The sequence below is a fragment of the Euprymna scolopes genome, chromosome 16, assembly GCF_053919585.1.
Source record: "Euprymna scolopes isolate OS-2025 chromosome 16, ASM5391958v1, whole genome shotgun sequence".
NCBI classification, from domain to species: Eukaryota; Metazoa; Mollusca; class Cephalopoda; order Sepiida; family Sepiolidae; genus Euprymna; species Euprymna scolopes.
Genome location: NC_136497.1, coordinates 136,335,104 through 136,349,034, shown reverse-complemented (window position 1 = coordinate 136,349,034; position 13,931 = coordinate 136,335,104). Strand labels below are relative to the sequence as shown.

The following is a 13,931-nucleotide window of genomic DNA, read 5'->3' as shown; positions in this document are numbered from 1 at the left end:
TATTTATTTTTTTTGTCTGTTAAAAAAAGAAAAGAAGGGAGAGAAAAAATATTATCGCTAAAAATTTAGATTACATAATACGAAGTTTTCTTTGTGTCAGCGCCTTACAAAATTGATAAAAACAAGATTTTTTTCTATTTTATTATTTTTTAAACTCGTAGAAATGTTTAATGTCTACCTGTCACTCATTTTTTAAAACAATGGCCGCACATGGGAAAGATAAGCTAAGATGACCTCGTCATGGTGTTTGTGAGGTTGTTAAGGGATGGGTGGTAGAACAACGCTACCTGCCTCTCTCTCTCTCTTCTTCTCTCTATCTCTCTCTCATTCCCTTACCTGTGAGGACGAGAGAGTGACTTTTAAAATCGTCGAAGATTTTTTTTTTGTTATTACGTAATGGTGTTATGAGGGTGGTGGGGTGTGTAATGGCATCGCTCTGCCTCTATCCCCTTCTTTTTCCCCTCATTCTCTTTCTCTACTCTTGCGTTTTAATGATTGTATAGCTAAACCCCCATGGCTGATTGCAGGAGGGCATATAATAACGAATTAACTTGGAGTTTTTTTTAATTTTTCTACCAAGTTTAAAGAACAAAATTATTTATGCTTCGTTAAATTACAGTAAATGATGTCTTCAATTGGTTTTTATTAAAAATAAAAACTGAGACAATTATTCAAACAGCACTTAAAGTACTTTTTTTAAGTCTTCGAGTGTTTGGAAAAGCCAACTGTTACATGATTACGTTAATTTTTTAAGAGTTCTCTGAGATGTTCATAGTTTTTCTTAAAGAAAGATTACGCTATTACATTTCGAATATTCTCTGAATTTTTAATAATTTCTAGGGAAATATTGTTTGACTAACGAAAGAGATTTTCCTGAACTCTAGATGATTTTAAGGAAGAATTATTCGAGCAAATTCTTTAATTGAAGGTTTATTTGAAATTGGACCGTATGATAGGGGTCCCTGAAATATTGACTGAGGAGTATATACGTAAAATTGAATTAATTATTAAGAAAAAAAAAAAGGATTTCCTCAGTCTAGAAAGATCTCTCTTTAATTGAAACTTTAATTTTTTCGAGCTGTTAACTATACAGAACTGGTCGTTAACTAATGTGACTCCCAGGTGTGGTGGGAGTTTATTAATTCGAAATAATCCTTGTGAGTGAGTTTAGGAAAAGAATTGCTTTTAAATGATAAAATAATTACTTTGGAAAATAGAGTTAATTAACGTGAAATATTTCTGAATTCGAAATGACCTTGATAATGACCTGTAAGAAGAAATGATTTTTAAGAATCAATTAAATAACTTTAAATGTACACTGAATTTTAAAAATAATAATTACGAAATGAAAAATTTGGGATGTTTCTGAATCTCATTGTGAAGGGTGAATTGATTCAAAATGAATTGTCTATGATCTTTTCGGAAGATTAATTTTAATAATGAACCAAATGTTTGGAATAATTTTTGAATTGTATTACGAAAAATGGGTCTATTCGAAGTTTATGACCTTTTGAGAAGATTGGTTTTTATAATAATAAATGAATTACTTTGGAAAGAAGTTAACTAACATAAATTGATTTTAACGATGAACCAAAATACTTGAAATAATTTTTAAATTTTGGAATTAAATTTTAATGATCTTTTGTAAATCAAGTTTTGAAAAAATACATATACTTTTTAAATGTACCCTGAAATTTGGGAAAAAGTTAATTATGAATGTAGTAACTGAAATGCGTTTGCATTGTGTAAACAAATTCTAATTGTGACCGAGGTGCTCTGAAATGATTTTTTAAAAATGTTTTCTTTTTAAGAAAAAAAAAATTGTTAACACCCTATTTCATTGATTTAATGTATACCAGGTTTCTGAATTGTTTATTTTTGGAATTTTTTCCCCCTAATTGAGTATTCTAACTCATGAAGGCTGAGTGCCCTTCTTAATTAATTCTTTATATAATTAATAAATATTCCGTGGTGGATAGTTTTTATTGGTCGCTCGGCGGCAGACTCCTTGCTCTAACAGAATTAATTGGATTAGAACCTCTGAAGACCAAGGTTTTACTAAATCCATATAGGTCGGCGTGATGAGGTCACGTAACCCTGACTTATTAAAAAAATATCATACTGGTTGCTTAAAAAAGTGTAAATCCAGTTACTCCATTGCCTCGATGGAGGGCGAGGATGATTACCCTCTCTGGTATTTGAAGCAGTATACCAGTCTACCAGGAGCCTGGTGGAAAAAGATAACTTGCTTCACTGAAAATACATTATACTGGTTGCTGAAGAGAGCGTAAGTCCAGTAACTGAAGTAATAACTTGGAATACATATAGTCGGCGTGATGAGGTCACGTAACTCCGACTTGGTTAAAATACATTATACTGGTTGCTGAAGGGAGCGTAAATCCAGTTACGAAAATAATGTTATGCAGACTAAATTAAAAAACGTATAGGTCGGCGTGATAAACTCACGTAGAATCCGGCTTAGTGAAATACGTATAGGTCGGCGTGATAAACTCGCGTACAATCCGGCTTAGTCAAATACGTATAGGTCGGCGTGATGAACTCACGTAAAATCCGGCTTTGTTAAAAAATATTATACTGGTTGCTTAAGAAAGTGTAAATCCAGTAACTGAAATCATGAGGTCATTGCCTCGATGGAGGGCGAGGATGATTACCCTCTCTGGTATTTGAAGCAGTATACCAGTCTACCAGGAGCCTGGTGGAAAAAAATAACTTGCTTCACTGAGTTCCTGATGGAACGTAGAGCATGGGGACATCGATTGCTGACGGCCGGTTGACGCACCATTCACGGAAAATTAGGGACTTCTGAAATTTATGAATACTCATAAATTTCGGATAGCATAGGGAGGGATGTGGCACTATTTCCTTGTGCCACTGTTTCTAACACACTCTGCAGCATGGACGGGTGGTAAATTGTCCATGAGCGTAGAGATACAAAGAAACCCTTTCCCATAATCCCCTTGCTATTTTTCTGTCTCTTTCCTGCACGACCACCATGATGTGAAGACGCATATTTTGTCTCTCCGTAAATGGGAGGGGGAGACCCCCTCTCTCAACACTAGTTAGGGTAGGTTAGTTAGCTTCGAAAAGTCTATTATCCAGTTTCAATTGTAAAAATTAATTGTAAATTGTTTTTTTTTTGTAATATATATTGTATCTCTAATGTAAAATAAAATAGTTAGTTATACCTTATGTATATTACAATTGTGTCGCGTGTCATTTTTCTTGTGTCTGCCATGAATGCCTTCATAAATGTCTGAAGTCGAAAGGCGGCCCTGAGGACAAAGAGATGAAGATTCCCACCAGAATGCCACCAGGGTGAAGAGATCATCTTGAGAAAAGAAAGCAGCCACACCCAGATCCAACATCTCAGGTATGATTTTCTTCTTACTACACAGACCCTAATGACTGGCCCATCTTCATATCTTCCTGAGACCGCTTTAAGACATTTACTATAACACGTCTGTCGGTCACACCTCGGTGGCCGGCTGATCGTGGTATAATGTTGTATATATATATTATATATATATTATATATATGTTGTATATATATATTATATATATTATATATATGTTGTATATATATATATTATATATATTATATATATGTTGTATATATATATATATTATATATATATTATATATGTTGTATATATATATATTATATATATATGTTGTATATATATATATTATATATATATTATATATATATATATGTTGTATATATATATATATTATATATATATTATATATATATGTTGTATATATATATTATATATATATTATATATATGTTGTATATATATATTATATATATTATATATATATGTTGTATATATATATATTATATATTATATATATATATGTTCTATATATATATATTATATGTATATATTATATATATGTATATATATGTATATATTATATATATATGTATATATATATGTATATATTATATATATATATGTATATATTATATATATATGTATTATATATATATTATATATATGTATTATATATATATTATATGTATTATTTATATATATTATATATATATATATTATATATATATATTATATATATATATGTATTATATATATATTATATATATGTATTATATATATATATATATGTATTATATATATATTATATATATATATTATATATATATATTATATATATATTATATATATATATATTATATATTATATATATATATATTATATATATATTTATTATATATTATATATATATATTATATATATATATTATATATTATATATATATTATATATATATATATTATATATATATATTATATATTATATATATATATATTATATATATATATTATATATATATTATATATATATATTATAGATTATATATATATATTATATATATATATTATAGATTATATATATATATTATAGATTATATATATATATTATATATATTATATATATATATATTATATATTATATATATATATATTATATATTATATATATATATAATATATATTATATATATATTATATATTATATATATATATAATATATATTACATATATATATATTATATATATATATTATATATATATTATATATGTATATATTATATACTAGCATTTCAGCCCGGCGTTGCCCGGGTGTTTGGATATGTATGTTAAGCAAAAAAAAGAAAAGTGGTAGTAGGAAGGTAGGCTCGAACCCGTACCGCAAAGGAGGAAAAGAACGGGGTAAAACCTAACGTTTATGCTGTTACGACCACCACCAAACCGGAAGCGACATTTTTTAAAACAAAGGCTAGACAATATAAAGGAGAGGATAACTTTCAAAAATATCGGCGAAAAAAGTGACCCCCCCCTCTGTAGAAAAGTACCTAGTTAAAGGGGAAGATATTAATGTTTTTAGCCAATTTTCCGATATTTGTCGTATGAAAGGTCGACCTTTAAAACGATACCGATCTTGGTAAAATTCGTCGCCTCTATTGAAAGATTAAGGCAGACATGCAAACAGACATGCATACATGCATTTATATATTCGTAACTAAAAATGTTCGACCCAAACTGATGAAAAAGCTTGCCCTATCTCTGAATACCCTTTATGTAAAATTTCAAATATTTAGACCAGAAATTGTCTGAGTAATTTGGTATAGACCGCAGACGTCAATTTTTTAAAAAATTTGACCCCTATTATGACCCCTTAAAATTTATAGTTTCGGGCTCAAATCACTTTATTAAGTTAGATCCAGGTTCAAGGAACCTATATCTAAAATTTCAAGTGTCTAGACCCAAAATTGTCGGAGGAGTTTGGTAGAGTTCTTAAAGGTCAAATCGTTGAAATTTGACCCCTTAACAGCCAAATTTCTGGCTGACACCCGTCACATCGATTTTCCCAAATCTCAGTACCCGGTATTTCAAATTTCGAGTCTATAGACAAATAATTGACAGAGTTATTGCGTAGGGAAATGTACACAGACAGACAGACAGACATCAGACATACAGACAGACAGACACGTTCACTTTTATAGATATATAGATTATATATGTATATATTATATATATATGTATATTTATTATATATATCTATATATATTATACATATATGTATATATATTATATATATATATTATATATATATGTATATATATTATATATATGTGTATATATTATATATATATGTATATATATTATATATATATTATATATATTATATATATATATATTATATACATATATATATATTATATATTATATATATTATATATACATTATATATATTATATACATTATATATATTATATATTATATATACATTATATATATTATATATTATATACATTATATATTATATATACATTATATATTATGTATATTATATATACATTATATATATTATATATACATTATATATATTACATACATATATATATATTATATATATTATATATATTATATGTACATTATGTATATATTATATATATATTATATATATTATATATACATTATATATATTATATGTACATTATATATATTATATGTACATTATGTATATATTATATACATATATATATTATATATATTATATATACATAATATATACATTATATATATATATATTATATATATATTATGTATTATATATATATAATATATATATAATATATATATTATATATATATATTATATATATATATTATATATATTATATTTTATATATCTATATTATACTATATATATTATATATATATCATTATATTATATATATATTATATATAATATATATAATTTATAATATATATATATTATATTATATATATATTATATATATGATATATATATATAATATTATAATATATATATATAATATATATATATAATATATATATGATATATATTATATATATATAATTAATATATATATATCATGTATATATATATATAATATATATATTATATATATATAATATATATATATTATATATATATCATATATATATCATGTATATATATTATGTGTGTATATATATATATATATAATAAATTATATGTAGTAATAGCAAGAATTTACATAAGCTCCTATTCTTTTGCGTTGTAATCTATTTTAGATTTAGAAGTGAAAAGAATATAAATGTTGATAATATTGTAACAGTGCATAATGCAACACTTGAGAAAATCAGCATCAGCCGTAGGATAGCTGACTAGTAAAAATATTAGCAGTAGCTGCCTTCTTAGCACATATACAAATTAAGTGTGTATGTGCTGATGTCACGGGGAGGAGGAAAAACATGCAAAACAAAAGGACAGCACTATGTGGTCGAAAATGCGGAAAGGCAAGTGATGACAAGACGTGCGTGAAAGAGTGACTTAATAGACATGTTCGACACACAAGCGATATTTTGAAACTCAGTCATTGTCGGAAATTATTGGAATAAATGCTTTTTATATTCACCTAAAAAAAAATGTGAGTCATAATTTTATGTCCTTGTTTGTTTGTTCCTGTGACGTGTTGCGGACCAGGATATAATAATACCTTAACTCGCCACAAGAGATTAATGAAACGAATGGAATTGAAGGAAACAAAAGCTCAATTGATGGATAAGATAAACGTCGTTTATTTACTGTTGAAATAATGTTTTAGATATAACATGTGTTCATGTCCGCGCGGGTGTAACCATCGTTCGTTGCGGGACTGGTGTTGTAGAAAGAAAAGGAAATGTGTGTTCATCTCAAGTTCGGGTCACTATCGTTTGTTCACGTGTGGGAAGAAAAGTGAGTAATGTAATAGAACGAGAAATGGCAGTCCATCGTGTAGACAAAGAAAAGGATAGAGGGTTTACGTCAGTTAGCAGTCAGCTACGCGAAGGTGTTCTCAGGGACCAGTAGTAGATAGAGAGAGAAAGAGTGAGAATGTGTACGTACGGTCTGTTAGCTTTTTGCCCCCCACATAGTAGCAAGTGGTATGAGGCACGCGGTCGGTCTGTAGACTGACCAGCTGGGAGGCTGGTCTGAAAGGAAAGGAGCCGCTTAATGCTCTTTCTTTTATACTTGTTTCCGGTGGTCTTTTGCGCATGTGTGGATTTCCTTTGAAAGCAGAAGTGACGTTCTCCATGCGTGCGTGTATGTGAGTACATGTGTGTTGCCACTCAACTTTTGGTAAAGCAAGTTTATTGTTTTCTGCCTGAGGCACCCCTACTGGGGATTGCCAATGGAGTGCCTAGGCAATTTTGTGGCGTGCTGGCTTGACATCACCACTTTCGGACTTTGTCACATCTCGCTTTGGTGGGAAACAAGTAAATATCTACCCTCTCATAATACCAAAAATATTCTAATGAATTCATGCAAGAATTGCCTGCAAAAATCTGTGGCATAGTGGATAAAGTACTTGGTAAAATTCACTTGTAAAGGTTCAATCCACTGTTAAATTACAACTGCAAATTATTTAGGACTTAGATCACTGGAGTTAAGCAATATCGAGCCTGGTCAGTACTACAATGGGTGACCATTTTGTAATACCAGGTGCTGTATGTGCTCGGAGCCTGGAGAGGGATGGTCTCCGCCAGGCTATTCTTACCTAAGATATGCTGCATGAAATAATGCAGAGCCCCCACGACCCGGAGAGTTAAGTGACATGTTTGTCCAGTCATAGAACGGTGGATTAAATAAAGGTTCCATGCAAATTCCTGAGTTTCACAGAAAGATTCTTGAATGTTGTTGATTTCATCAACCAAAAGTAGTGTTTGGATGATTAATCAAAATCAGGAAAAAAGTAGATTGGAAAAATTTGTGCCCAAATCAATTCTTTTAATGGTCTTTTTTTTCTTTTTTTTTTTTTTCTTTAAAGAAAAATTTGTGCCGATTTTCTGATGCCAAAATCGATTCTTTTAATGGTCTTTTTTGTTTTTTGATTTTCTTTAAAGCAAAATCTTCTACTGTAATCATAGATAAAATAAATATTTATTGATTTTTAAACAATAAAGCTAAAATTTGTAGATCATCTCCCACAAGTGCATTGTTATGTTTGAGGAAATATCTGCATTTTGACATGTGTTCGTGGAGACACATTAGTCTGAGTTTCACACATAGCGAACATACAAACACAATGCTCAACACTTTCAGTTTTGAGACATATACGATTATCACCCTTGTTGCATGTTTCTTTCTCTCTCTCTCTCTCTCTCTCTCTCTCTCTCTCCCTCCACCCTGGGTGGCATACGACCAGGGACAACATACACTACTGAGTGTGTTTTACACAATACACACACACATGCGTGCACTATTGTCTATAAAAAAATGTATAAATATTCTTTCTTGTTTAATTAAAGTCTACGGTTGTATATACATAAACTCAGAACAGCAGTCCGAAGAATTCAAATAATATGAATTCGCTCCCTTTACCAGGAAGTTTGCACACTATAGAATCTTGAGTAGGTATAATTTCCCCAAAGAATCGAAATAATTTTGTAAAACCTAATTTTTTTTATTAGCTTTCATTTTTTATTTTATGCCTTCCAATCCCAATATTAGATTGCAATTTTAATGCATCTAAAACCAAGCTTCTCTCTTTTCATCATAATCGCTCTGACCCCCATAACGCCCCAACTGAAATATCTCATCTTGGAAGCACTATGTCTTGACAAGCTTCTGGGACTTTCACACCTGATTTGAAATGGATTATGTACATCAAATCTGTTGCCAAAATCGCTGGAAAAATGATTGGATCAGTAGGTATCTCACAACCAATGCAATCCTCTATTTGTATAAAAGACAAGTACGGCTTAAAATGGAGCATTGTGGCTGCATCTGGAGGTTACATTGACCAAAACGTTGTGCAAATGACACTCCAGATCAGAACAGTAGTCTGATTAATCCGAATAATATAAAAAAAAAAAATTCCTTATCTCAAAAATTCATTCAGAATTGTAAAAGATTCAAGCTGTATAATTTTTGTTGATTGTCTTTTTTTTTTTTTTTTTTCCAGGATGAAGATGGGGATGAATTCCGTCTGATTTTTTATCTTAAGGAAAGCATGGAGAATAGTTTGTTCCCCTGGCACATGTTTAAACCTGGCAACTTCATCTGCATTCCGTTTCCAGAGATTCATCTCTTTCTGGATGGAACCATCGGTTTCCGCCTCGAAAAAACAACTAATATTAGAATCCTTAGAGGAACAACATGAGAAAAATCCAGTTCCAAAACATAAGATTTTTCAATCAAATCAATTGATTGCCTGCTCTAGTTAAAGACGCACTACGAGACACTAGGAGCAAGATTTTGTCCCCATGTCAAGTTTTTTTTTTTTTTTTTTTTTTTTTTTAGGTGCCATGAGGACATATTTTTAAATTTTTCACTACTATGTAATTCCTTAAAATCAGAAAACCTCAATAAATATATAAATAATTTTTGTGTCCGTCTTTTTCATTTTCTATAGTGTACGTGTGTCTGTGTGTACAACTCTCCTACAGCCCACACTACCGGACCGATCATGACCAAACCTGGGATGATGGTCCCTTACGTAGGGATGGTGCATGCTATTTTTCAACGTGAAAGTAAAAAATTAAGGTTATAGCCTATGAATATATATTCTCTTACCACTCACACCACTGGACCGATCTTGACCAAATTTGACATGGTCTCTGACCTAGGGATGATGCACATCATTTTTAAAGGTCAAAGATCAAGGTCATGTTTGGTGCGGCTCTTCATAAACTTCCCCACCTAGGGATGGTGCACATCACATTGGGGTTCACCACCATCCCGCCGGCCAACTTTGTGCATTTGAATCAGATTACTCTCTACCACCTCATCCCCTCAACCAATCTTGATGGAGCAGGTACCCGAGTGTACAGCAAAGTCCCGCATGAAGCGCATGTATATTTGCTAGTATGTATATATATATATATATATATATATATATATATAAAATGAAAATTACAATTGAATTTACCAAAATGATCCAAGATGGTAAAATTAAAGTAAATTATAAATATTAAAGAATTAATATTTATAAAATTATCTTATATATAGGATAGTTAAGTTTATAATAATTTTTTGTCTCATCAGCAGGGACGAATATATGTTTATTCTTTTTAACTTTTTCGGCAAAATTATTTATTTTTCGAGTAACCGGATTATAATGGTGTTTTTGCTTCTTAAATTTAATTTTTTTGACTAAATTTAACATGGAATTCTCAAACTCTTTGAGGTAAGGGTTGTATTTGGGGTGGGCAGTAGTTTTTAATCCATAAAATTTTGCAGCAATTCTTTTGAATTTCTTTTGTTCTCTATGAGAGTTGATAGGGAGTTCATTTAAGATTTCTGGGTGAAGTTGGTCTTCAGAGGAAATAGGCGCTTTAAGTTTACGGGATTCCCTTGGATTTTACTTGTACAAATGGAAATTCTTTTAACTTTCTTAAAGTTTTACATTTGGATTTTACCGTCACTGGATTTTTTATCTTCCACCAGACTATCCATTCATGTGTAATCACCTTTTTCTTTACCATATTCCCTCTGCTTCACTTTTTTTGTTTTGAAGTAAGATCTTTGACTTACTTGTTGTTTCATCAAATACTTCTGCATGCAAAATCTGATCCCACATTTTGCTAATTCCTACCCTCTGATGAGAAGGAGAGTATTTCTTCGAAACTCCACGGATTAAGGACTATCCATTTATCTATGTTTCCTTTTCAGATTAAATATATTTTTAACTCATTTCAAAGTGTTTTTTAACATATTTTCTTAACTGTTTGCTCATATATATATATATATATATATTTGTTCCTTGCTAATAGTCATTGATGGCTTCGAATCTCCCAAACGGTGATTATTGTGACACTCTGTACTGATGATTCCTGAAAGTATCTGTAGGTATTTAAAAAAAAAAAAAGTAGGCATTAGTGTCTATTGGTATTTAAAAAAAAAAAATTATAATAATGTCAGCCCCTTTAAGAACTTATTTTTTTAATTATTGGAATTATTTTGAGAGGAGTGATTTCCACATTTTATTTATTTAGTCCGCAAATAAATAAATAAAATATACAAATTACTCATCTCAAAAGAATCCCAGTAATTAATTAGTACGGAGCTAACAATGGGAGATCAGATAACAAAAACTTGGATTTATAAGACAAAAAGATTCAACGCAAAAGATCAGGGCCTGTGGCGCAGTGGATATACGTTGAATCTCTACAGTTCCAGGTGAGCATTGTCTGAAAATAGTGATTTCAATCTTATCCAAATCCCGTCAGAGGATTAGTTGGCCAAAACGTGGTGGTACGACAACTATGGAAGGCAGTAATTACTGAAGATACAGTTAAAGATCCAGCATTCCTATCCCGTTGCGGTTAACACCTAACAAAGGCCAGAGGAATAGTTGGCCGAAACGTTGTGAAACAATAATTGGTCCTTATTGTTAAGCACTTTAAAGTTGAAGTTAATAACTTGGTCATTAAAGCTTAAATGCGCAAATCATGATGTAATCATTATTTCCGTCTTGATATTTAAAAATAAAATAAATGTTTAACTGCAAGAAATGTAGTTGAAATTTAATAGTGGCCATGTCGATTTGTTTTTTGCTAATGGAGTCAGAGATGGCTTCGTTGCTGGGTTCGAATCTCCCGACCGACAGTAATCACGACACTCTGCACTAATGATTCCCGAAAGGATGAAATGAAACAATAGAGTCTGTGGGTATTTAAAAAAAAAAAAAATAAAAAATAAAATAATCATTGTAATAATGATATATATATATAGTGTTTTTTTTTTTTTATAAGTTAAACTTTAAATTAAAATAAATCAAAGGAAAATATTTTTATTATACAAATTATTCCCAAGATAAATATTTGGCATTTATTTTGGACATATGGCTCATGCTTATATGGTCGAATTTTCAAACTCTGTGCATTAATATTATTCAGTAATAACATGGCACACTTGTGACGTCACAGCCTTTGAAATAACGCCTTTTATACATACGTCGAGATCAGTAGGTGCATGACTTTGCAAAAATGTTGACGCTAAAAACTGACCCCCACCGCCCAAAAACGGCCCAGTTGATGATCAATGAATTAATCTAGTCATAGTCTAAAAGTTTCAATGTTTGCTATCTTAATAGTAATAATAATATCTTAATAGTAATAATAATAATATCTTAATAGTCATAATAATATCTTAATAGTAATAATCATATCTTAATAGTAACAATCATATCTTAATAGTCATAATAATATCTTAATAGTCATAATAATATCTTAATAGTAATAATCATATCTTAATAGTATTAATCATATCTTAATAGTCATAATAATATCTTAATAGTCATAATAATATCTTAATAGTAATAATCATATCTTAATAGTCATAATAATATCTTAATAGTAATAATCATATCTTAATAGTAACAATAATATCTTAATAGTAATAATCATATCTTAATAGTCATAATAATATCTTAATAGTAATAATATTGTAATAGTCATAATCATATCTTAATAGTCATAATAATATCTTAATAGTCATAATAATATCTTAATAGTCATAATCATATCTTAATAGTAACAATAATATCTTAATAGTAATAATCATATCTTAATAGTCATAATAATATCTTAATAGTAATAATCATATCTTAATAGTAACAATAATATCTTAATAGTAATAATCATATCTTAATAGTCATAATAATATCTTAATAGTAATAATATTGTAATAGTCATAATCATATCTTAATAGTCATAATAATATCTTAATAGTCATAATAATATCTTAATAGTCATAATCATATCTTAATAGTAACAATAATATCTTAATAGTAATAATCATATCTTAATAGTCATAATAATATCTTAATAGTAATAATAACATCTTAATAGTAATAATCATATCTTAATAGTCATAATCATATCTTAATAGTAACAATAATATCTTAATAGTAATAATCATATCTTAATAGTCATAATAACATCTTAATAGTCATAATAACATCTTAATAGTCATAATCATATCTTAATAGTCATAATCATATCTTAATAGTAATAATAATATCTTAATAGTCATAATAATATCTTAATAGTCATAATAACATCTTAATAGTAATAATATCTTAATAGTCATAATCATATCTTAATAGTCATAATAATATCTTAATAGTCATAATAATATCTTAATAGTCATAATAACATCTTAATAGTCATAATCATATCTTAATAGTCATAATCATATCTTAATAGTAATAATAATATCTTAATAGTAATAATATCTTAATAGTCATAATAATATCTTAATAGTCATAATAACATCTTAATAGTAATAATAATATCTTAATAGTCATAATAACATCTTAATAGTAATAATCATATCTTAATAGTCACAATAATATCTTAATAGTAATAATATCTTAATAGTCATAATAACAT

The 13,931-nt window shown here is 28.6% G+C and overlaps 1 protein-coding gene and 1 long non-coding RNA gene across 4 annotated transcripts in view; one reads left to right on the top strand and one right to left on the bottom strand.

Moving 5' to 3' along the window:
* The window catches only part of LOC145296115 (uncharacterized), a 44,364-nt gene extending 34,445 nt beyond the window's left edge, over positions 1-9,919 (top strand). For all 3 annotated transcript variants that reach the window (XM_080142261.1, XM_080142260.1, XM_080142259.1), the window contains one exon: positions 9,500-9,919. In XM_080142261.1, coding sequence (XP_079998387.1) covers positions 9,500-9,697 — 198 coding nt within the window. In that variant the 3' untranslated portion in view covers positions 9,698-9,919. The remainder of the gene's footprint in view (positions 1-9,499) is intronic.
* The window catches only part of LOC145296116 (uncharacterized), a 111,486-nt gene that overhangs the window by 75,415 nt on the left and 22,140 nt on the right, over positions 1-13,931 (bottom strand). The window lies entirely within an intron of this gene.